The 22,865-nt window shown below is 33.7% G+C and overlaps 1 protein-coding gene across 1 annotated transcript; it reads left to right on the plus strand.

The window, feature by feature from the left end:
* The first annotated feature begins 1,311 nt into the window (after nucleotides 1-1,311).
* Nucleotides 1,312-3,320, plus strand: LOC149531787 (uncharacterized). The gene is made up of 2 exons (XM_089809447.1): nucleotides 1,312-1,499; nucleotides 1,678-3,320. Exons 1-2 carry the CDS (start codon nucleotides 1,346-1,348, stop codon nucleotides 2,898-2,900), a joined length of 1,377 nt encoding a protein of 458 aa, XP_089665573.1. The 5' UTR covers nucleotides 1,312-1,345; the 3' UTR covers nucleotides 2,901-3,320.
* The last annotated feature ends 19,545 nt before the right edge of the window (nucleotides 3,321-22,865 follow it).

The following is a 22,865-nucleotide window of genomic DNA, read 5'->3' on the forward strand; positions in this document are numbered from 1 at the left end:
GAGCTTAAGGGGCTTTCTAATGAATGGTTCATAAGGCACAATACTTGGTGAAGGTTTTGCAAATGGGGTTGCAAGCTTTGGGTTTAACCATGGAGGAAACTTCGTAGTTAAGCACACTCAGGCTGGAGTAGTACTGGGATGGGTGACCACCCAAAAAGCCCTAGTGCTTCATCCCTATGAGCATCACCTAGATCTAATGAGTGCTAAGTGTTCTATTTATCCTCATGAGAGATGGATTCATGTTGAATCACAACTCATGAAACATGGGTCAATGAGTTTGACTCAAAATCAAACAGTTAAATCCTGATAGTAATTTGACTTGCTGAGGAAATTATCTCTTACATATCAAATCTATGAAAATCAAATATTCTTGTTTTCTTTTTCTATAATTTAATATTAAGGGAAAAAAAGAAGATAAAATATACACTCTGATCTCGACATAAACATTACATTTTAACCGTTGTAAATGTCCTGGACGTTAACCAAGAAAACATAGAGGGCACCCTAGTTGAGCAGAGAAAGATGAAGAATGTTGTACTGATGGTACCACCGACGCATATGTCTGTTGCTCACGATATTTGATACAAATTTGTATGAGAGGCAATGTGTATGTAATGTTAAATTTCTATTTACGTTGTTGCAGAGCCACATTTGTAACACAATGTACGCCGACACGCAAATTTAACCTCAGAAGCCCAATTTTCTATCAATGCATGTACTGTGCATTGTAATCATAATAATTGGCACAACGCCGTTCATTAATAATCTTTCCTGTCTTCATAAAGTTATGAACTCCTCATAATTATTTAGGCATCAAAACAATAGTCCAAAGCTAATAAACCATCTAAGTAATTGGATTGCATGAGATTAATTATAACGACTCTTAGTAACTTTTCATATCTTTTCAACTGTTAAAAAATCATTTCAATTCTAGATTGAAGGGTGGCAATGGATTAAGAACGCAAAATGAGAAGTCTTAATCAAAACAGATGAGAAAGCAGGTGCACATTAATGTGCAACATAAGTGTGGTTGTACTAGAAAGGAGGTCGAATTGCATGAGGGGGTCAAATTATAAATAAAAATTCCATTTTAAGCATGCCCGTGTGAATGTGGGAAGATGGGGATTGTGACAATTTGAATGGCAATAATAAAATGCACCGAAAATTGGTTTAAAAAGTATAGAAATCAAGAGGGTCATTTAGTGATCTCATCTGTTAAGCGACCCATTTGTGAGAGGCATTGCATGTGGTGGGTTTCAATCGATCTAAACTTCTTGCCTTTAAATATCTCTCAATTCCCTTCGTCAGATCGTCAGATCGTCAGGTCATCATCTTTGCCTAAGCAATGCGAAGTCCAATGGGGGTTCGTCCCCTCTTGTTCTTAACTTTTGTATGTGTTTCAACTGCAGTAGCAGCTGGCTATTCTTCACAGAAATCTGCATTGGTGTCAGGAGTTGTGAAATGTGATGAGTGCATACAAGAGCATCTCACGTATCAAGGTAGTTTCTTTGTTTACTTTGGCTGGATTTGTGTATGAAAGTCTTGTGTATCAATGTTTTGGATCTTATTTTATTTCATGATCTATTATCAGTTTCTTTATATGATGGTTAATTTAAGTTTTAAAATGGAATTCAATTTATTACATTTGAGTTAGAAGAGTTTATATTGTGTCTATAGGTGCATTAATTGGGATCGAGTGCAGAAATAGTAAGGGAGAAGTACATCAACGTGGTGTAGCAAATATTGATGGAAATGGAGCATTCAAAGCTAGCATTCCTCTTGTAGGATCCATAGAGGAGTGTCATGCTAGGCTCTTCAGCAAAGACTCCAAAACCCCTTGCTCCTCCTCGTCTACAATTGGATATGGAGATGCGTCTAGCAAGCTCGTATTGAAGAACAATGTAGGAGATAAAGAAGAAACAACTACATTTGTCATCTCTAATGACTTGACGCTGTCTCCTATATCTTGTCCTGCTGTGTTTTTGTTTGCTCCTCCCTTTCCAAAATTTCCTTCCAAGCCTTTCAAGAAACCACTTCCTCCACTCCCACAATTCCCTCCAAAACCCAAGTTCAGCTTCCCTCCTATACCCCCAAAGAAACCACTTCCACCTTTGCCAAAATTCCCTCCGAAACCCAAGTTTAGTTTCCCTCCTATACCCCCAAAGAAACCACTTCCACCTCTACCAAAATTCCCTTTGAAACCCAAGTTTAGTTTCCCTCCTATACCCCCAAAGAAACCACTTCCACCTCTACCAAAATTCCCTCCAAAACCCAAGTTCAGCTTCCCTCCTTTACCCCCAAAGAAACCACTTCCACCTCTCCCAAAATTCCCTCCCAAACCAAAGCCTCCAGTATCTTTACCTAAACCACTCCCACCTCCTTTGAAATTCCCCCCCAAACCCAAGTTGACATTCCCTCCTAAACCGGCAAAGAAACCGCTTCCACCTCTCCCAAAATTCCCTCCCAAGCCTAAGCCTCCTGTATCTTTACCAAAACCACTTCCACCTCCTTTAAAGTTCCCACCAAAACCTAAGTTGACTTTCCCTCCTAAACCCGCAAAGAAACCACTTCCACCTCTCCCAAAATTTCCTCCCAAACCTAAGCCTCCTATATCATTACCAAAACCACTTCCACCTCTTCCAAAATTTCCTCCCAAGTCCAAGCCTCCCGTATATTTACCAAAGCCATTTCCACCTCTTCCAAAATTCCCTCCCAAACCTAAGCTAACATTCCCTCCTAAACCTGCAAAGAAGCCATTTCCACCTCTCCCAAAGTTCCCTCCCAAACCTAAGCCTCCACTATATTTACCAAAACCATTTCCACCTCTCTCTAAATTCCCTCCTAAACCTGAACTAACCTTCCCACCTTTACCTCCCTTTAAACCGCTTCCACCTCTTTAGAAATTCTTTAGTAAACCTATATTAAGCTTCCCTCATAAACCTTTAGTAAAACCACTTCCGCCTCTTCCAAAATCCCCACCGAAACCTAAATTTGGCTTCCCTCCCGAACCTTCATTTAAACGATTTCCATTTCCACCAAAACCATTACTCTTATAAAGCTACAAGCCCTCCTACAGTTGCTGTCCCCCGTATTCCAGGGTTTCCACCAACATCATTTCAATTCCCACCATTTCCTCCACTAGATATTGCAAAGGAGATCAAATATCCATAGATGCTTCTTTGGTTAAGTTTCGGCTTCACAAATGCAGAATAAAACCTATTAAGTGGTCTATGTTCTTAAAATAATAAGGCATCTTATTATTGCATCCAAATTATTGTATTTCTATTTCAGTAATATAATTATTTTTATTTTTATAATAAGGATCCATACGATCAGCTGCATCAAAGATGGATTATCCTTTGTGAGATTGACTTTTGATTCTAATCTGATCCACGTTTACATTTTATTTATATTGGAGCATGGAGAAGCTTGGTGCAAACTTATAAAATAAATGAATAGTTATATTTAAGAAAGCTCTACATTCTCCTATGTTATATATACAGTTAGAGATTCACCGAAATAAATCTGGTCAAAGAAGATAAACTTAGACGTCCACAGATGTATGAGGAAACTACGTTAATGATTTACAGAATCACAGGTAATAAAGATTATCAACGTAAAGAAAACATTTCTTCTTTTATGTATGGAAGGAACATTAGACTAAACAAATTCATTTATTTTCTGGTGAAAATCTGGATAAATCCTCTTAGTATTGAATTCTACAGATTCTTATTCAGTGATCCCGATGTTATCGATCTTGAAGTTATATAGAGAGAAGAGGCAGGCTAAGCTAAACGATAGTTATCAAAAATGATTGTTAAGAGATCGATCATAGACAATGTTTTCCTCTTAATCAATTGACATATCTCTAATTTCAAAATAGATACAATCTTTCCAATTTTTATATAGATTTATTTTAAGACGAATCTGTAATTTTAGATCCAACAGTCTCCCAGTAATGCGTTGAAGTCTATTTTGATGGGTTTCAAATTTATTTTTAATTTAGGCAAATCATGGTGTTTGGCATTTCTTTTTCAAAATGGATGGCAGTGAAATTAAGATGATTACAGCTTTCAGATTTAAAGTAATTGTGTGTAGACAATTGTTCAATATTACTTCTTGATTTATGCATTTGTTGTATTCTAAATTTTATTTTTTATTAGTTGGATCTATTAGTGTATTAAAAAGAGAGAAAGTTGACTTGTAGTTCCTTGAAACTGAAAGAAGGCGAAATATGTCAATTCTTTGTCCTTGTTTGTGTTGATGATATAAAATTAATTTTTTTGGATTGTGTAATAACATATTCTATGATAAGTTTTGTTGGAATTTATGAAATAAAACTGATTGCCCGAGCTTCGACTGAGCTGCTAATTAATTTCAAGGTGCTTCTTGTAGCCATTCAAATACTAATTAATTTTAAGGTGCTTCTTGCAGCCATCAGCATGTGAACTTTATTAGCTTTCCAGTGGTTCAAATCTTATCTGATCTTTTTTCATAACTTGTCGATTAAGATTTTGAAGCTCCTCCCCTTTTCTTAGCAATTAAGTTTCCATTCAGATTTTGGATAAGTATTATTGGCAAGCAAGCTCAAATTGTTTTTGGGCAAGTTCAAGTATAAATAAACAAGGCAGTGTCCCAGATGTAATGAAAATACAGCAGAGAGAGTGTACAAGCATATGCATCCAAGTAAGAGCTCAGAACAGAGCATGTTTGAAACAAGACAATCAATTGTACATCTAGTTTTAATTAGTTCATTTTGTACTCTGTTTTAACAAGGAAATCTTAGCACTGTTGACCATGATGACCTTTTTGAAATATGGCAAAATGCGTAAATAAAAGATGGCCAAATAAATATGTTGTTTGACAAAAAGAATAGGTGATAAGTAAGTCGTAATATATCACATGATATATTTATCACATGGCAATATTTCATCTGCAGTGTTGGCATAGAATAAAGTATCATCGTAGCACTTGCACAGTAATTAAGGTCTGGATGTACGCAGATATTTACGATGCACGTCACAGTTTTTGTGACATTTGTCAAATTTGTATGGCTGACTTCAAAAATGTTTGAAAAAACCTTAAGGTGGTGGGCAATTTGAAAATTATAGTAACTTCTCTATTCTTCCGTCAGTTTGTATTTTCACAGATGCAGAGGATGCTTTGTCAAGTTTAAAACAAGGTTCAGTTGACTTGCTTCTGGGTTTTTACTATGTGGTTATACATTCACTAAGGTTTATATTGATACCAGTTTTGTCATTTTCTAACCTCTCTTCTATTGATCTTTTGATGAATTTTGTCGCTGCGAGCTATGTTGTTGTATACAGAGCTTGGCCATTGTACAGATGCCTGAGAAATAAGCAAAGAACAAGAAGGCACGTTATGAAACAATATGCAAGATCAAGCAGAAACATAAAACGAATATCACAGGTATTTTCATGAGCATGTCAGGTATGTTGTTTCCTAGACATAATCATTTTCTTGAAGAACAATTGAATTCTTCATTTGAAAAGAATGCACAAAGTTCTTTATTTGAAACTCCAGCAATAAGGGTTTTTGAAAGAAATTCTTTGACTCAGTTTGATGCACAAATATTTTTCCTAAAACAAATACATAGTCACTTCAGGTTTAAACTGAAATGGCAATTTTTTTAAGGAACGGTTTTTATTTTTTATGAAAAGATAGAAAAGTTTCATGAAATATTGAATGAAGTTTTCTCCAAAGTTTGTAACAGCAATGAAGGAATTTAGTCTGAGATAATGGAAACTATTTTCGAGTATCTAAAAAATCAAAATGAAACACTATTGATCAGTTTGGAAGTTTATAATGATTACCAGATTTGAGACAGGAACAAATCTGAAAACTAAAACTGTTTTGTTAGTCTCTCAAACAACATTTTTAAAAGGAAGTTTGTGTAACAACCCAAACTGGTTCAGTTGGGCTGATGTAACTGATTACATTCGAATTTTATCTCTATAAATATAGAGATCATTTGTAATTTAAATGGGATGAGTTAAAAAAAAAAAGAAAGAAAGAAAGAAGACTTATATTTCAGAACAGTTTGTAAAGACTAAAAGTCTTATTATAGACTTGTATGCATGTATAAATGTCTTACATACACATTTATATGTGTGTATAAGCTTGTAATTACAGCACTGATAAAAGGGTTAAATACCCTGAGCAGTAGAAGCTGTTGATTGTAAAAGAATTGGAACTCAATAAAGAATACAAGTTCATGGAGTGGTTTTTCTCCCTATGACGAAACCGTGAGGATTTTTGAGGGTTTCCCACTCGGCACAAAATTGGTGTCTCTTCTTACTGTGAGTTGATATTATTCAATATGTTTACATTTCAGTATAGTTTGATTTCTCCACTGCTGTAAATTATAAATTAAAATTATTGAACTCAGATTTTGGGAGAATTTAATAGTGTTTTGATTCAACCCCCCCCTCTCAGAACCCTGATACTTCCAACAAGTGGTATCAGAGCATAGGATTCCTTTAGAAATTGTTCCAGGGATATTAATTGGAAGTCATGGCACAATCTGAAGGAGCTTCTCTTAATAGGGCTCCACTGTTTGATGGAAACGATTATGTTTTCTGGAAAGTTATGATGGAAGCCTTCATACATTCCTTAGATGTAAGGATGTGGGATGTTGTAATAACAAAATATACTGTCCCAACAAAAATCCCTACTAATGTAGATGAAAAACTAAAATTTGAGTTGGATAAGAAGGCAAGATATGCCCTTCTTTGTGGTCTCTCCAAAGATGTTTTTGCTAAAGTTGTTTATTGCAAGTCAGCTAATGATATATGGGTCAAACTTGAAACAATATATCAAGGAGATGAAAAAGTAAAAGAGTCTAAACTGATAACTCTTAAAACACAGTTTGACAATCTGAAAATGAATGAAGATGAAACCATTGCTGCATACTTCCTAAGAGTTGATGAAGTAGTGAATGCTAGAAAAGGTCTAGGTGAAGAGATAGAAGAATATGATGTAGTTTCAAAAGTTATTAGGTCAGTATTACCTAAATTTGAAACTAAAATATCTACATTAGAAGAAAATAAAAGCTTCTCAAAAATGACCCTACATCAACTTCAAGGAACAATAACTACATACGAAATGAGGATTGGCAATCAAGCTAGTTCCTCATCAAAAGAATCAACCTTTAAGATTGAAAAACATGATGAGAGTGATTTAGATCTAATAGATGCTTTAGAAGCATTACTTGTCAGGAAAATGAGAAAGAAATATAAAGGCAAACCTAAATGCTTTAGCTGTGGTCAATTAGGACACTTTGCTACAAAATGCCCAAATGTCGAACTTGAAGATTGTGATGAGAAAACTGAGAAGTTTTCAAAAAAGAAGCCTTGGAATCAGAATAAAAGATTCAAGGATTACAAGAAGAAAAGTCTTCTTTGAAAAGAAGATTCAAATGAAGAATCTAGCGAGGTTGATGAAGAAGGGGAGAGACTATTCATGGCTGAAATAGTCCATACCCCTAAACCTAAACTCAGTGAATCTGAATTGTCATCTGATTCAGATGTAGAAGTAGATCTAGAAGAAGAACTTCTAAAATCTTTGCAAGAACTTAAAAGATTAAAGAAGTTGATTTGTAATCAAGAAGTTGAAAATCAAAAACTTCAAGAAGAGTTAAATGGAGCAAATTTGATTATAGAAAATCAAAAACTCTTGCTTGAGGAAAAGGATTAAAAATTAAATGTCTTGCAAAGATCATCTATAGAATCTACTAGTCAGAAAACAAAGTTATTTTTCAATGGTTATTGTTTTAATTGCAATATGTTTGGGCACAAGGCTATCTTTTGTGAAAATAACACTAATCAAAGAAAAATGAAAGTTGTTAGGTGCTTTAAATGCTTTCATTATGGTCATTATGCAAATCAATGTAAATTGAATATGAGACCAAAACAAATCTGGAAGCAAGTAAGGGTAACAGAAAAGTCCTTAATTGTTGAAATAGCTCTATTCGCTCAAAAACCTGCAACGTGGGTATTGGATAGCGGTTGTTTACACCATATGACTGGGTGTAAAAGCAAATTTAAAACCCTAGAAAATTTTGATGGAGGTTTTGTTCGATTTGGTGATAACGCAAGAGCTTACATTATTGGAAAAGGTTCAATAATTCTGAATAAAGACACACCAATTCATGATGTGTACTTTTTTTAAGGTTTAAAACATAACCTGCTAAGTGTAAGTCAGATATGTGACAGTGGATATTCTATTTTCTTTAATGCAAAAGGATGTTATATTAAAAATGGAAAGGATAGAATCATTGCCAGTGGGTTAAGAACAAGCGGTAATCTTTACAACCTAATAGATTCAACTGTCCTAGAAACTTCATTAGTTAATACTTGTCTAATGAGTCAAGTAGAAGAAAATTGGCTATGGCACAAAAGACTGGGACATTTAAACTTTGATAGTCTTGCTAGAATCAGCAAGAATAAAAAGGTTAGAGGACTGCCACAGATTACAAAACCAGCTAATATTTGTGAAGAGTGTGTTAAGGGCAAACAAATGAAAGTTTCTTTCAAAATGAAAGAATATTTGTCAAATAGACCACTTGAATTAGTGCATACTGATTTGTGTGGTCCTACTAAAATTGCTTCACTAAATGGTGAAAAGTATTTCATGTTGTTCATAGATGTCTACTCAAGGATGGTTTGGGTAACATTTCTGAAACATAAATCAGAGGCCTTTGAACGCTTCAAAATTTTCAGAAAGATGGTAGAAAGAGAAACTGAATTAAAACTGAAATGTTTAAGATCAGATAGGGGAGGAGAATTCACCTCTCAAGAATTTATTGAGTATTGTGAGAGACATGGAATAAAAAGACAATACTCTACTGCTAGGACACCACAACAAAATGGTGTTGTAGAAAGAAAGAACAGAACTGTAAAAGAAATGGCTAGAACCATGCTGAATGAAGCAAAACTACATGATAAATTTTGGAAAGAAGTTGTTCATACAACTGTTTATATTCTTAACAGAGCACAAATCAGAGTTAGAACTGCTTACACTCCATATGAATTGTGGAATGGAAAAACAACAAATGTCAAGAATTTTAAGGTTTTTGGTTGCAAATGTTTTATCAAAAAGAACGATGATTCTCTAGAAAACTTTAATTCAAGATCTGATGAAGGGATCTTTCTTGGGTACTCCACGCACAGCAAGGCCTATAAATGCTATAATAAAAGGCTGAACAAAGTTGTAGAAGCTATAAATGTCATATTTGATGAAAATTCTGTGTGCTGTAATGATAAAAAAGATCACGAAGATTCATCTTTTCAAAAATCAAAAATTGCACATGATGAGCATCCTGAAAATGATAAAACTGAACTTGTTGATGAAAATGAACTTGCTGATGAAACTAAATCAGAAAACTGCTCAAGCCCCAAAATAACTAGTGCTGGTTCGAAAATAAAAACTTCTTCTAGAATAATAGCTAAGAGACATCCTGAGTCTTAAGTTATTGGAGATATAGAGAAAGGAATTTTAACTAGAAGAAAAGCCAAAATAGGTGAACAGGCAAACATTGCTGAACATTTTTGCTTAATATCAGATTTTTAACCAAAGAGTGTTGCTGAAGCTTTATCAGATTCCTGTTGGCAAAATGCAATGCAGGAAGAGATAAATCAAATAGAGAAAAATAAGACTTGGGAACTTGTTCCCAGACCTAGTGATAAAAATGTCATAGGTGGAAAGTGGATATTTTGTAATAAACTGAATGAAGAAGGTAAAGTGGTCAGAAATAAAGCTTTCTTAAATGGGTATCTTGAAGAGGAAGTTTATATGGAACAACCAGAAGGTTTTGAATCTTCGGACAAACCTGATTATGTTTATCAACTGAAAAAGGCTTTGTATGGCTTAAAAAAAGCTCCTAGGGCTTGGTACTCTTGGTTGGATAAACATTTAACTTCAAATGGATTTTCTCGAGGAAAGGCAGATAGCACCTTGTATATCAAAATGATAAATGATGACATTTTGGCAGTTGAAATTTATGTGGAGGATATCATTTTTGGGTCTACTAATGATGATTTAGCAGAACATTTTTCAAAAATCATGGAATCTGAGTTTGAGATGTCAATGTTAGGTGTACTCACATTTTTTCTTGGTTTGCAAGTCTCACAGCTTGAACATGGATTATTTCTTTCTCAAACTAAATATGAAATGTTGAGAAAATTTAATATGGCTGAATGCAAACCTGTTAGCACTCCTATGGAAACTAGTTGTAAATTAATAAAGAATGATGATTCACCTTCTGTTAATCAGACTCTTTACAGATCTATGATTGGAAGTTTGCTATATTTAACTGCATCTAGACCTGATATAATGCAAGCTGTATGTATGGTGTCAAGATTTCAATCTGATCCAAAGCAATCGCATCTTAATGCGGTGCATAGAATACTGAAATACATTCAAGGCACTCTTGATTATGGTTTATGGTATCCTCACAGCACTAATTTTACTCTTACTGGTTATACTGATGCAGATTGGGGAGGATCTGACGATAAAAAGAGCACTAGTGGTGCAGCTTTCTTTCTTGGTGAGTGTTTGGTTGCTTGGCATAGTAAGAAACAAGATTGTGTAACTTTATCCACTTGTGAATCTGAATATGTTGCAGCTACAGCATGCTGTACTCAATTAATTTGGATGGATTATCAAATATCTGATTTGGGCATTCAGGTTTCAAAACCTATTTCAATAATGTGTGATAATATGAGTGCAATTCAATTAAGCAAAAAACCAGTTATGCACTCACGTACAAAATGTGTAGCCATCAAACTTCATTTCTTGAGAGATAAAGTTCAAAATAATGAATTCAAATTGGTTTATGTGCCTACTCAAGGACAGGTGGCTGATATTTTTACAAAGGCACTACCAAGAGAACTATTTGAACAATTAAGAACATGATTGGGAGTTTTCTCTCAATCACTACTGGCATAACACTCTTTCTAATAACTTTTCTATGATAGGTTTCTACTCCTTTCACAGAAAGAATTGATGAAAAGCAGATGGTCAAATTTTTTTGACGCAAAAATTTTGGGGGAGTAATTAGCATTTCACATAGGATTTGGTCACAGGTTGATTTCACAGATTTAATCAGTATTTCACACAGGATTTGGTTCATAGGTTGATTTCACAGCTTGGTTTATCAATTTTTTTGATTGATTCAGGTCAGTTGGTTCAGATTTTGTCTGATGTTTTCGGATCAGCATTGCATGGTAAGTCAACATTTTTTTTTCTATGAGATGGTGAAAATTTTTGCATCAAAAATGGGGGAGATTGTTGACCATGATGACCTTTTTGAAATATGGCAAAATGCGTAAATAAAAGATGGCCAAATAAATATGTTGTTTGAAAAAAAGAATAGGTGATAAGTAAGCCGTAATATATCACATGGCAATATTTCATCTGCAGTGTTGGCATAGAATAAAGTATCATCGTAGCACTTGCACAGTAATTAAGGTCTGGATGTACGCAGATATTTACGATGCACGTCACAATTTTTGTGACATTTGTCAGATTTGTATGGCGGACATCAAAAATGTTTGCAAAAACCTTAAGGTGGTGGGTAGTTTGAAAATTATAGTAACTTCTCTATTCTTCCGTCAGTTTGTATTTTCACAGATGCAGAGGATGCTTTGTCAAGTTTAAAACAAGGTTCAGTTGACTTGCTTCTGGGTTTTTACTATGTGCTTATACATTCACTAAGGTTTATATTGATACCAGTTTTGTCATTTTCTGACCTCTCTTATGTTGATCTTTTGATGAATTTTGTCGCTGCGAGCTATGTTGCTGTATATAGAGCTTGGCCATTGTACAGATGCCTGAGAAATAAGCAAAGAACAAGAAGGCACGTTATGAAACAATATGCAAGATCAGGCAGAAACATAAAAGGAATATCACAGGTATTTTCATGAGCATGTCAGGTATGTTGTTTCCCAGACATAATCATTTTCTTGAAGAACAGTTGAATTCTTCATTTGAAAAGAATGCACAAAGTTCTTCATTTGAAAAGAATGCACAAAGTTCTTCATTTGAAACTCCAGCAGTAAGGGTTTTTGAAAGAAATTCTTTGACTCAGTTTGATGCACAAATATTTGTCCTAAAACAAATACATAGTCAGTTCAGGTTTAAAATGAAATGGCAATTTTTTTAAGGAACGATTTTTATTTTTTATAAAAAGATAGAAAAGTTTCATGAAATATTGAATGAAGTTTTCTCCAAAGTTTGTAACAGCAATGAAGGAATTTGGTCTGAGGTAATGGAAACTATTTTTGAGTATCGAAAAAATAAAAATGAAACACTATTGATCAGTTTGGAAGTTTATAATGATTACCAGATTTGAGACAGGAACAAATCCGAAAACTAAAACTGTTTTGTTAGTCTCTCAAACAGCATTTTTAAAAGGAAGTTTGTGTAACAACCCAAACTGGTTCAGTTGGGCTGATGTAACTGATTACATTCGAATTTTATCTCTATAAATATAGAGATCATTTTTAATTTAAATGGGATGAGTTTAAAAAAAAAGAAGAAGAAAGAAAGAAGACTTATATTTCAGAACAGTTTGTAAAGACTAAAAGTCTTATTATAGACTTGTATGCATGTATAAATGTCTTACATACACATTTATATGTGTGTATAAGCTTGTAATTACAGCACTGATAAAAGGGTTAAATACCCTGAGCAGTAGAAGCTACTGATTGTAAAAGAATTGGAACTCAATAAAGAATACAGGTTCATGGAGTGGTTTTTCTCCCTATGATGAAACCATGAGGATTTTCGAGGGTTTCCCACTCGACACAAAATTGGTGTCTCTTCTTACTATGAGTTGATATTATTCAGTATGTTTACATTTCAGTACAATTTGATTTCTCCACTACTGTAAATTATAAATTAAAATTACTGAACTCAGATTTTGGGAGAATTTAATAGTGTTCTGATTCACCCCCCCTGCCCCTCTCAGAACCCTGATACTTCCAACAAGCACTAAGCTTGTTTGTTTGTATTTCCCTGTAGAGCAGTGATTGCTCCAGGCAACATTAATTTATTTGCAATCTTGTACTGCTGCAATTTTTGTTCTATAACAGTGGTGGAATGTTTTTCTTGTAGAAGGTTATTTCATATTTTTGGATGTAATTTGCATTTCAGTTATAAAATAGAAAGGAAGAATACCTTGCATACTCCAACACTTATATTATTGTCTCCATTTGTTTTGATTTTCGTTTTGTAGTTGGATAATAGAGCAACAATCTTTGTGCATCCATTACTCTGTCCTATTTGGGAAAAACTTATATCCATATTTGGAAGTATAATTTGTGGTATTTCTTGTTTGGTTATTACTTTCAAAATCTCTACATGGTATCAGAGATGTTAAGCCCTTAATCCTAGTGACTTTGGACACTTGTGTTTACTGGGTATTTGAGGTTATTGTGCAGAAGATCTGGCTGGAGATGAAAGAAAGGTTTGCCAGCAATCACCATCCTTTAATGGATAAAACTATCATGTTTGATCACCATCCTTTAATGGATAGAAGTATCATGTTTGGGCAAGAAAAATGAAGACCATTATTATGATACAAAATAATTTATGGGATATTGTGAAAAGTGATTTCACAAATACTACAAACTCTACTATGTTTGTGGCCTTGACTAAATAATAAAAAAACTCAGCTAAGAGAAACAAGAAGGAAAGATGCTAAGGCAACGAGTCTGATTGGAGTAGCCTTGACAGAGCCTTTATTTCTAAGGATAGCAGAAACTAATTATTCTAAAGAAGCTTGGGATATTCTTGATCCTACATTAAAAGGGACTGATCAAGTTCATTTTGTGAAGTTGCAGATGCTTCAAAGAGAGTTTGAGTCTCTTCTTATGAAAGAAAATGAATTTGCTTCAATGTTCAGCTCAAAGTCCCTAGTTTGATAAAATAGTTGAAGACTAATAGAGAAGATATTGAAGAACAAAGAGTAGTGGAGAAAATCTTGAGGAGGTTACCTCAAGAATTTGATACACTAGTGATAGCTATTGAAGAATCAAAAGATCTCTCCAAGTTAACAATTGATGATTTGATGGGATCTTTCCATACTCATGACCATCACACTAATAGGTCTACCAATTATTTTCAAGAGCTAGCTTTCAGAGCTCAAGCTAGTGGAAGAGGTAGGGGGAGAGGAAGAAATAACTCTAGACGTGTTTCTAGAGGTAGGGGATGTGGTAGCTCCTCACAAAGAAATGATAGAGGAGAAAGCTTAGTAAGAGTCATTAGCCATGAAGGAGCAAGTAACTCTCAGAATAGCCCCCGAGGAGGAGGAAGAAATAGAAGCTCTAATAAAAGAAATGTCGAATGCTATTATTGTCACAAGTTTGGGTATTGTGCAAATGAATGGTGGAAGAAACAGAGTGATCATCCACAACAAAATGTTAATATAGCTGATGTAAATATTGGAGAAAGAAATAACAATACAACCTTCATCATGTGCAATATTAGCGAAGAAGGCAACCCTGAAGTTTGATATTTGGATAACAGTTGTAGTAACCACATTTTTGTGATGTGGAGCCTAATTAGACTCGGGGGTTTATTTGGTGTGGTTTCCCCCTTGATTATTTCTATAGGGATTTGGGAGTAGCACCCCAAGTGCACTCCCTGTTGCAGTACAAGGTCGAGTCAAGGGGCAATGCCTCTGTAGGGGTTTTCGAGGGTAGTGCCCCCATAGCCCAAAATGACTACTATTATAAAAGGTGTCAGTTGTTATTTTTCTATTGGGCAACTTATTCTAGCCCTAATTTTGTAAGTGGAAAAGCTTGTATAAAATGGCTTAGGGTTAGAGATTTCATAATATATGATGAAATTATAGCTTCTTGCAGTGGTATTGAGCTATAAAGGGATTGTGGATTGTAATCACTAGATAATAATATTATTAGACTTCTTGTTGGTGGACATAGCCTCGAGATTGGGTGAACCATGTTAAATCCGTGTGTCTTGTGTTCTCTTCTATGCAATCTATTATTTTATGATATTGGTTAAATTTGCATGTAATTTTTATTTATGTTCGTCATTAATCCTAACACACATGAGGGGTAATGAAAGTCTATTTTATTTTATTGATAATAATTATAAGTTTGAAATTGAAATGGGGAACAATGGAATTGTTCCTATTAGAGGAAAAGGATATGTTATGATCCGCACCAAGCAAGGTGGGAAGAAAGAAATTTAGAATATTTTTTTCCCTGATATAAAGCAAACTTTGATGAGTGTTGAATAACTCATTCAAAATGGATACAAAGTGTTGTAGAAAAATGGCAAGTGTTATTCATAAGAAAGACGGGAGCAAGAAAGTTGTTGCATCAGTCCCAAATGACAAGGAACTGAATATTTTTATTAAAGATTGAGACATGTTTCACCTCTCAATCTATTTATGCACCTCCCAACAAAGTATGTACAGTCATACAAAAGGAATCAACTTTGAGAAGCGTGATTGAAGACCCCTCAAAGTTATGGCATTTAAGGTATGTGATAGGATTAACCTCAAACAAAAATAATAGTTACATGCAAATATAACCAATATCAAAAAATAATAGATTGCACAGAAGATAACACAAGATGCAAAGATTTAATGTGGTTCACCCAATCCCTAGGCTACATCCACCAACAACAAGTCCAATATTATTATTATCCAGTGATTACAATCTGCAATCCCTTACAGCTCAATACTACCACAAGAAGCTACAATCACCATTACATTATGAAATCCTTGACCTTAAGTCTTTTTATACAAGCTTTTGTTGCTTACAAAATTAGGGTTAGAATAAGTTGTCCAATAGGGAAAATAACAGCCGACACCTTTTACAATATAAGGGCATTTTTGGCTTTGGTAGTGCTACCTTTGAAAACCCCCGCAAGGGTGTTGCCCCTTGACCCCACCTTGTACAATGACATTGAGCACACCTGGGGCATTTCCCTAGGACCCTATAGGGGCACTACCCCTTGACCTTATTTTGTGGGCACTTCCCCCAAACCCCCGTAAAAATAATATGGGGAGACAACTGTGCCAAATAAACCTCTGAGTCTGATTAGGCTCCACATCACAACATTATGGACATCTTGGCTATGTTGGTTTGAGTTTATTATCCAAGAAAAGAATGGTGGATGGTATGCCAAGTATTGTAGAGTCTAGTAGCAAGCGTGAGGCTTGTAATTTGGGTAAGCAACATAGGTATCTCTTTGATTCTAGTAATTCTACAAGGGCTAGAGAACCATTGGAGTTGGTGCATACTGATTTGGTTAGCCCTATGCAAGTTACTTCTATAGGATCGTGTACTTATTTTAAGACCTTTATTGAAGATTTAGTTGTAGAACATGGGTGTATTTTCTAAAGAAAAAAATCTAAATATTTTAATAAGTTTTTACAGTTTAAAGCCCAAGCTAAAAAAAGAAAGTGGACTTTGCATCAAAGTTCTAAGATTAGATATAGGAAGAGAGTATACCTCAAATATTTTTGTGATTTTTTGTCGGCAAAATGGTATAAGGAAGGAGCTAATAGCCAGCTATTCTCCAGAACAAAATAGAATAGCTAGAAGAAAGAATAGAACTATCATTGAGATACCAAGAAGTGTGATGAAAGAAAAAGGTCTTCCAACTCAATATTGGGAGAGACTATAGCAACATCATTTTACTTGATTAATAGAATTCCTAAAAAGGCATTATGTGATAAGATACCTCTTGAGGAATGGACAAGGCATATATATTGTGTAACCCTGTTACCAACAAGATCATCATTTTAAGAGATGTTGAGTTCATAGAGAAGTATTCATGAGATGGCTTGGTGGATACATCATTTGGTACTTCAAGTAAAGTTCCTATTATTGATGAAGATGATGAGTTGGATGATTAGCAAGATGAAGTAGCAACAGATAGTGATGGCTCTAGGCAGCTCTCGATAGTTCCTGACAAAAATAGGCAGAAAGGGAAGCAACCAAAGACAACCAAAAATTATGCTCTTGATAGCTCTGAAAAACTCCATATTGATACACAAAGAGTTTCTAATAGTTCCAAAAAGCTCCAGATATAGCCTGCACAACATAGCAGTGGTAGTGAGAGATCTGGTCCTACTCTTTCCTCCCTTCTACCAAGAAAGATCAAAAGTTTATAAGGGAGATATACCAAGATGAAAGGTATAATGATTTTGATGAGAATAGAAATTTTGCATTATTTTCTCATAGTGATCTAGTTTACTTTGAAGAAAATGTGAAAGAAGAGGAATGGTGTGTCGCCATGGATAAGGAAATAGATGAAATAAGAAGAATTGAAACTTGGGAATTAACCAATTTTCCTCCCACCAAGCAAGTTATTGGTGTGAAATAGGTGTATAATACCAAGTGCAATGTTCAAGGAAAAATAAATAAGCATAAAGCACTTTTGGTGGTTAAGGGATACAAACAATATTTTTTAGAGATTATGATGAGACATATGCACCTATTTCAAGGATGAAAATTGTGTGTTGTCATAGCAATTACATCCCAACACAAGTGGAAGGTATTTCAAATGAATGTGAAATTTGTCTTCCTTAATGGTGTATTGAAAGAAGAAGTGCATATGGAACAACCACTTCATTATGAATTTCCAAATAAAGAAGGTAAAGTGTATAGGCCAAAGAGAGCTCCTTATGGACTGAAGAAAGTGCCAAGAGCATGGTGCAACCAAATTGACTCATATTTGATGAGCAATAGTTTTAGCAAAAGAGATGGTGATCCTACTCATTACATTAAGTAGCAGATAGTAAGATTTTAATTATTGGCTTATATGTTGATGATCTGATTTTTACTTGGGATGATGATTTTCTTATTGTTGATTTCAAATAAGCTATGAAGGATTAGTTCGAAATGATAGATTTAGGAATTTTGAGGTACTTTCTAGGCATAGAAGTTAAACAAATGAATGATGGCATTTTTATTTCTCAAAGAAAGTATGCACATCATATTTAAGAAAGATTTAGAATGTTGAACAAGAAGGCAACCCAAACACCAATAGTTGTAAGTCTTGAATTAAGTAAGGAAGATTGTAGCAGCAATGTGAATATAATTATGTTTAAAATTTTGGTTGTAATTTTAATGTATTTAACAACAACTAGGCGTAACATAATGCATGCAATGAGTTTGATTGTCAGATTTTTGGAAAATCCAAAGGACACTCATTGGCAAGCGGGTCAAAGAATCTTGAGGTATGGGAATGACACCAAACAATATGGTAATTTATATTCTACTAAAAATGATTCTAGGCTGGTTGGTTATATGGATATTGATTGGCTAGGAAGTCTAGATGATAGAAAAAGTACTTTCGATTACATTCTTCATATTGGTTTTGGAATAATTTCTTGGGCTTCTAAGAAGTAGCCCACAGTTTCCCAATCCATAGCTGAGGTTGAGTATATAGCAGCAAATGTAACTAGGGATAACTTTAAGAAACCTCTCCCAAGATAAATATGTTTAAAATATTGTCAAATTCAACATTAAATGTGTAGGAAAAATTTCTAATCGAGGGCAATTTTTTCATTCGATGCAGGGGAGAAATTTATTTTCTATTGGCAAAATTTTCCTTTTCGTATCAAAATTTAATAATAATTGTGGTGATTTTTTTTTGGTATACATATAAATGTAGGTGATTTTTTTCTAGTCATAAAAATTTTGCAATGTAAGAGGCAAAATAATTGTTTCATATAACGTAAAATATTAATATAGTTGGATAATATGTCGATTGGTACAGAGATATTATTTAAATTTTTAGTGAATTTACAATCACAAGTAGTCCATGGCCCACATGCCAAGTGTACACTATATAGTGTACTTGTATCTGTCAACCCATTAAGATTCAATTAATAATATGTCATTTTTATTGCCAACTTAGTCGTTATCACTTTTCATGTTATCATTTTTATGGTGAAAGGAATTAATTTGGACCATTGATTATTTTATTCTAAGGGTGAAATAACATTGTCCAATAAGAAAACATTAGGAAAAGGCTAGCAAATTTTTTAAAATAGTTGTGCCTTAAATATAGATTATATTGGTGATTGGACCAAGATTTAAGACCAATTATGTGTAAACTAATGAGTGATTAGTCCGGATTTGAACCCAAATGATTTAATATCTTGGCGATGTGGTTGACCCCATGTGTAGGTTTTATTTGTTGAATTGTGATTTCCCAAAAATATGGGATCACCAATTGGCAAAGATTCGACACTAAAAAAATCACTGAATGCAGCAACATGTCAAGCATTTTGTCTAAAAAGGATCTTGGATGATTTGAAGGAAGAACATGTGGAAGTAACCACCACATATTGTGATAATATTTCTTCCATTTCTTTGAAAAAGAATCATGTTTTTCATGGTAGAAGTAAGCATATAGGAATCAAATATCATTTTATTCTATACAAGTTGCAACTGGTGAAATAGATATGGAGTTTTGCAAGTTTAAATAGAAGCTAGAATACATTTTCACAAATTCTTTAAGCATTGGAAATTTTCAGCTACTAAGGAAGAATTTAGGAATAGTTGATCAAGCATGATCATGTCTAATTATTTTTGTCAGCTTAGACAAAGGAGGAGTGTTGAAATTTATGAAATAAATCTAATTGTCTGAACCTCCACAAAGATGCTAATTATTTTCAAGGAGCTTCTTGTAGCCATCAACACATGAACTTTAATAACTTTTCACTATTGTTGTTGAGATTTGCTATCTGGATTTGATTGTGTGACCAATTTTTTACATCAACGTTTCGGATCACACTCTGTGATCCATCATCAGGATGCATACAATAGAAGAGAAGGATCAAATCTTATCTTTTTCATAACTTGTTGATTAAGATTTTGAAGCTCCCCTCCTTTTTATTAGCAATTAAGCTTCCATTCAGATTTTGGATAAGTATTATTGGCAAACAAAATCAGATTATTTTTGGGAAAAGTCAAGTATGAATAAACAAGGCAGTGTTCCAGATGTAATAAAAAATATAACAAAGAGAAGTGTACAAGCATACGCCTCCAAGTAAGAGCTCATAATATAGAATGTTTGACCTATAGATTTAATTAGTTTATTTTGTACTTTGTTTTAATAGAGAAATGTATGGTTCTAGTATGTCAAAGAAAAGGTGTATTCCAAATAGAATAGAAAGAAAATCAAATCAAGCATCCAAAGTCTACCCAAATAATACACGAGTGACTTACATTTGTGTTAGAAATAATAGCTCGTGAGAATCCAAATTCAATGTAAAAAGGGCATGTTGTTCAAGCAAAAAGTTATTCTTTACTGCATATTTAACCACACGATGTAGTAATCATTATCAATTAATTATAGAGTTAGATAAGTCAGCAGGTTTTTTGATCTTGTCCTTTTACGTGAATTTTGCTATGCCTTTGGAAGCTTGATTCATATCATAAGAACTTGTGAAACGATATGCCACACTTGTCATAAATTGCACTGGTTGCTCTATCCTAAACAAGCAACCAAATTGGTACATGCCTCGACTGCTTGCCCCTTTACTTAGTTATTGGATTATCAAAAGATAATGCTTCTCAATTACAAGGCAAGAATCATATGACAAAAATGGTGTGTCTACTAAAAACTATCTCCCATACTATTCTCTAAATATTATTAAAACCAGTTACCAACTTGCTATTTGACTTGTCCAGAGAAACATAATTCTTTTAGTTTTCTTTTCGCATTTAAACATTGAACAAAAACATTTGATAGAAGGATAATAATACGATAAAGCATGATTTATACTGAAAGGTCTTAAAGAAAGGAGTAATGTGGTAAGATGCACAACGCAGAGGTATACTAAGAAACAAGTTGAAAAGTCAAAGTTATCATTTCATTGACTTCAAAAATAGGTGGTTGCAAAACTAGAACAATTCTGGTTAGCAATCTGAGAAAAATTGGTTTCAGTTTGTAGGATGAGATGCAACATGAAGTGGGTATATAAAAGAGATTCAGAACATATAAATTTTAGTCATGTGAACTACATATTTGAAATAGCATCACACAAATTATGTCTAAAAACTTGATTTCCTACAAAAACAATATGCCTTTATATTAGTTCACAATGTATATTCAAGCTAGATTATTTAAATTTAATTTGTGGTTTTGTTCAAATCTAACCAAATATAGTGATAGATGATAACCAATACATGCTAAACTGGACTTGCCTCTTGAACAATCTTAGAACAATTTTCTTCATAAGTAGGCTGAAATTATCACCAATGAAGATAGAAAATCTTCTATACATTTCCATTGATCTTCCTTGTTAATTTTGATATATCTGGTTATAAAAAATATTCACAAATATGTATTTTCTTGTATTGAAAAGGTTCACAACTTTATGAAGAGTTCGAACATATATGATCTAAATCATAACATAGTTTTAAATACGTTGTGAGATATATATAGAGGATAACAAAAAATTGGGCATATGGGACCAACAATTACAGGGATCACATAATATTGACACTGACTTTGTTAGCATTGATCTAGAAAGAAACCTCTTGGAAAGGCTCTAGATTTAGCCAACAAAATTGATAGAAATTAATGCATATGTTACTAGTGAAAGTTCCATCTTTGCAATTGATTAAATTGATCTAGATTACTAAAGTCAAATTCTCTTGATGGCATAATGATGAAGAGGTTTAAGTCAAAATTAGCATTAAGTAATGAAGTTGTGTTTTATTGCTGGAAAAAAACATACTAGACATGATCATCGGTGGATGTTTTGGATGCTTCAAGTTGTGTGGTTCATATGGAAGAATCTTCAAAGTTATATCTATGAATGTTTGGACTCACATTAGCTAGTCTTTAATCTACAAAGAAATCTTTAAAGGAAGAGAACTGGTGATAGTAGTTGATGAGAGCCATTTATGGCCTATTTTGTATCATATTTTAATCCATTTTATGTACTATCTTATTCACTTCCATATTCTATTTGTATTCTATTGTATCTTTTGTGGTGCATATGGTTGTGTGTGTTTGTGTGTGAGTATGTGTGTGTGAGCGCGCAGCATTAAATATCATTTTTAGATTAAAATATGAAGATTAAATATTGATTGTGAATCATTATGCCAACCCATAGAAAGTATGTGTTTCTTAGATGAATGCAAATTTAATCTTTCTTCCTATCACTTTCCAATTAGGAAGTAATAAGTATTACTTTTGTACCAGCAAGTTATTCATGTAATCATTTCAACAATTGATGTCATTTCAACATTATTATACTAGCTCAATATGTAGATCCTTACTTTTTGCATGACTATCCAAATCTAATTTTGTCTCCCAACTCAACAAAAGTATGGTGGAAATATATTACCAACAAATAAAGAAGATCACATGGGTGATATGTTACAGGATGTTTGTGGAAGAAAACCACTTCAATCTATTGACCACTATTTTTTATCTATTGTCAACTGAGGGTCCATATTTTTGGATGTATTATTTCATTTGCTAGAAGATTAAGTTGGTTCAAAATTTGGTTCTACATAAACCATTTTCTTACAGATTTTTTTGAGGTGACAAATAAACTAAACTATTTAATAATTATTTGTTTGAGGGGCTGACCTCTATATATGGTTGGCTACAAGAACTAAGGAAAAGAAAATTATATGTAAGTATACACTAATATATATAGCTATAGATTCATATAGAAGAATATTGGATGCAATCTCTGTAATGATTTGGTATGAATAAAGTAATGGTATTGTCATCACAATGGAGTAGAGAGTTGTTCTTTCTCCATTACCTAGTGTACTAAAAAGGCAAGATCCATTTCTTTGGATGATTGGTTATTTATCCTAGATTAGTTG

This window comes from Cupressus sempervirens, chromosome 11 (assembly GCF_028749045.1).
Source record: "Cupressus sempervirens isolate cs-2001-9-10 chromosome 11, ASM2874904v1, whole genome shotgun sequence".
NCBI classification, from domain to species: domain Eukaryota; kingdom Viridiplantae; phylum Streptophyta; class Pinopsida; order Cupressales; family Cupressaceae; genus Cupressus; species Cupressus sempervirens.

Bases quoted from the DNA above. Each gene is read 5' to 3' on its own strand.
- LOC149531787 (XM_089809447.1), top strand. From the start codon at position 1,346: ATGCGAAGTCCAATGGGGGTTCGTCCCCTCTTGTTCTTAACTTTTGTA. The intron at 1,500-1,677 runs GTAGTTTCTTTG...TTGTGTCTATAG, and splicing joins AGAGCATCTCACGTATCAAG to GTGCATTAATTGGGATCGAG.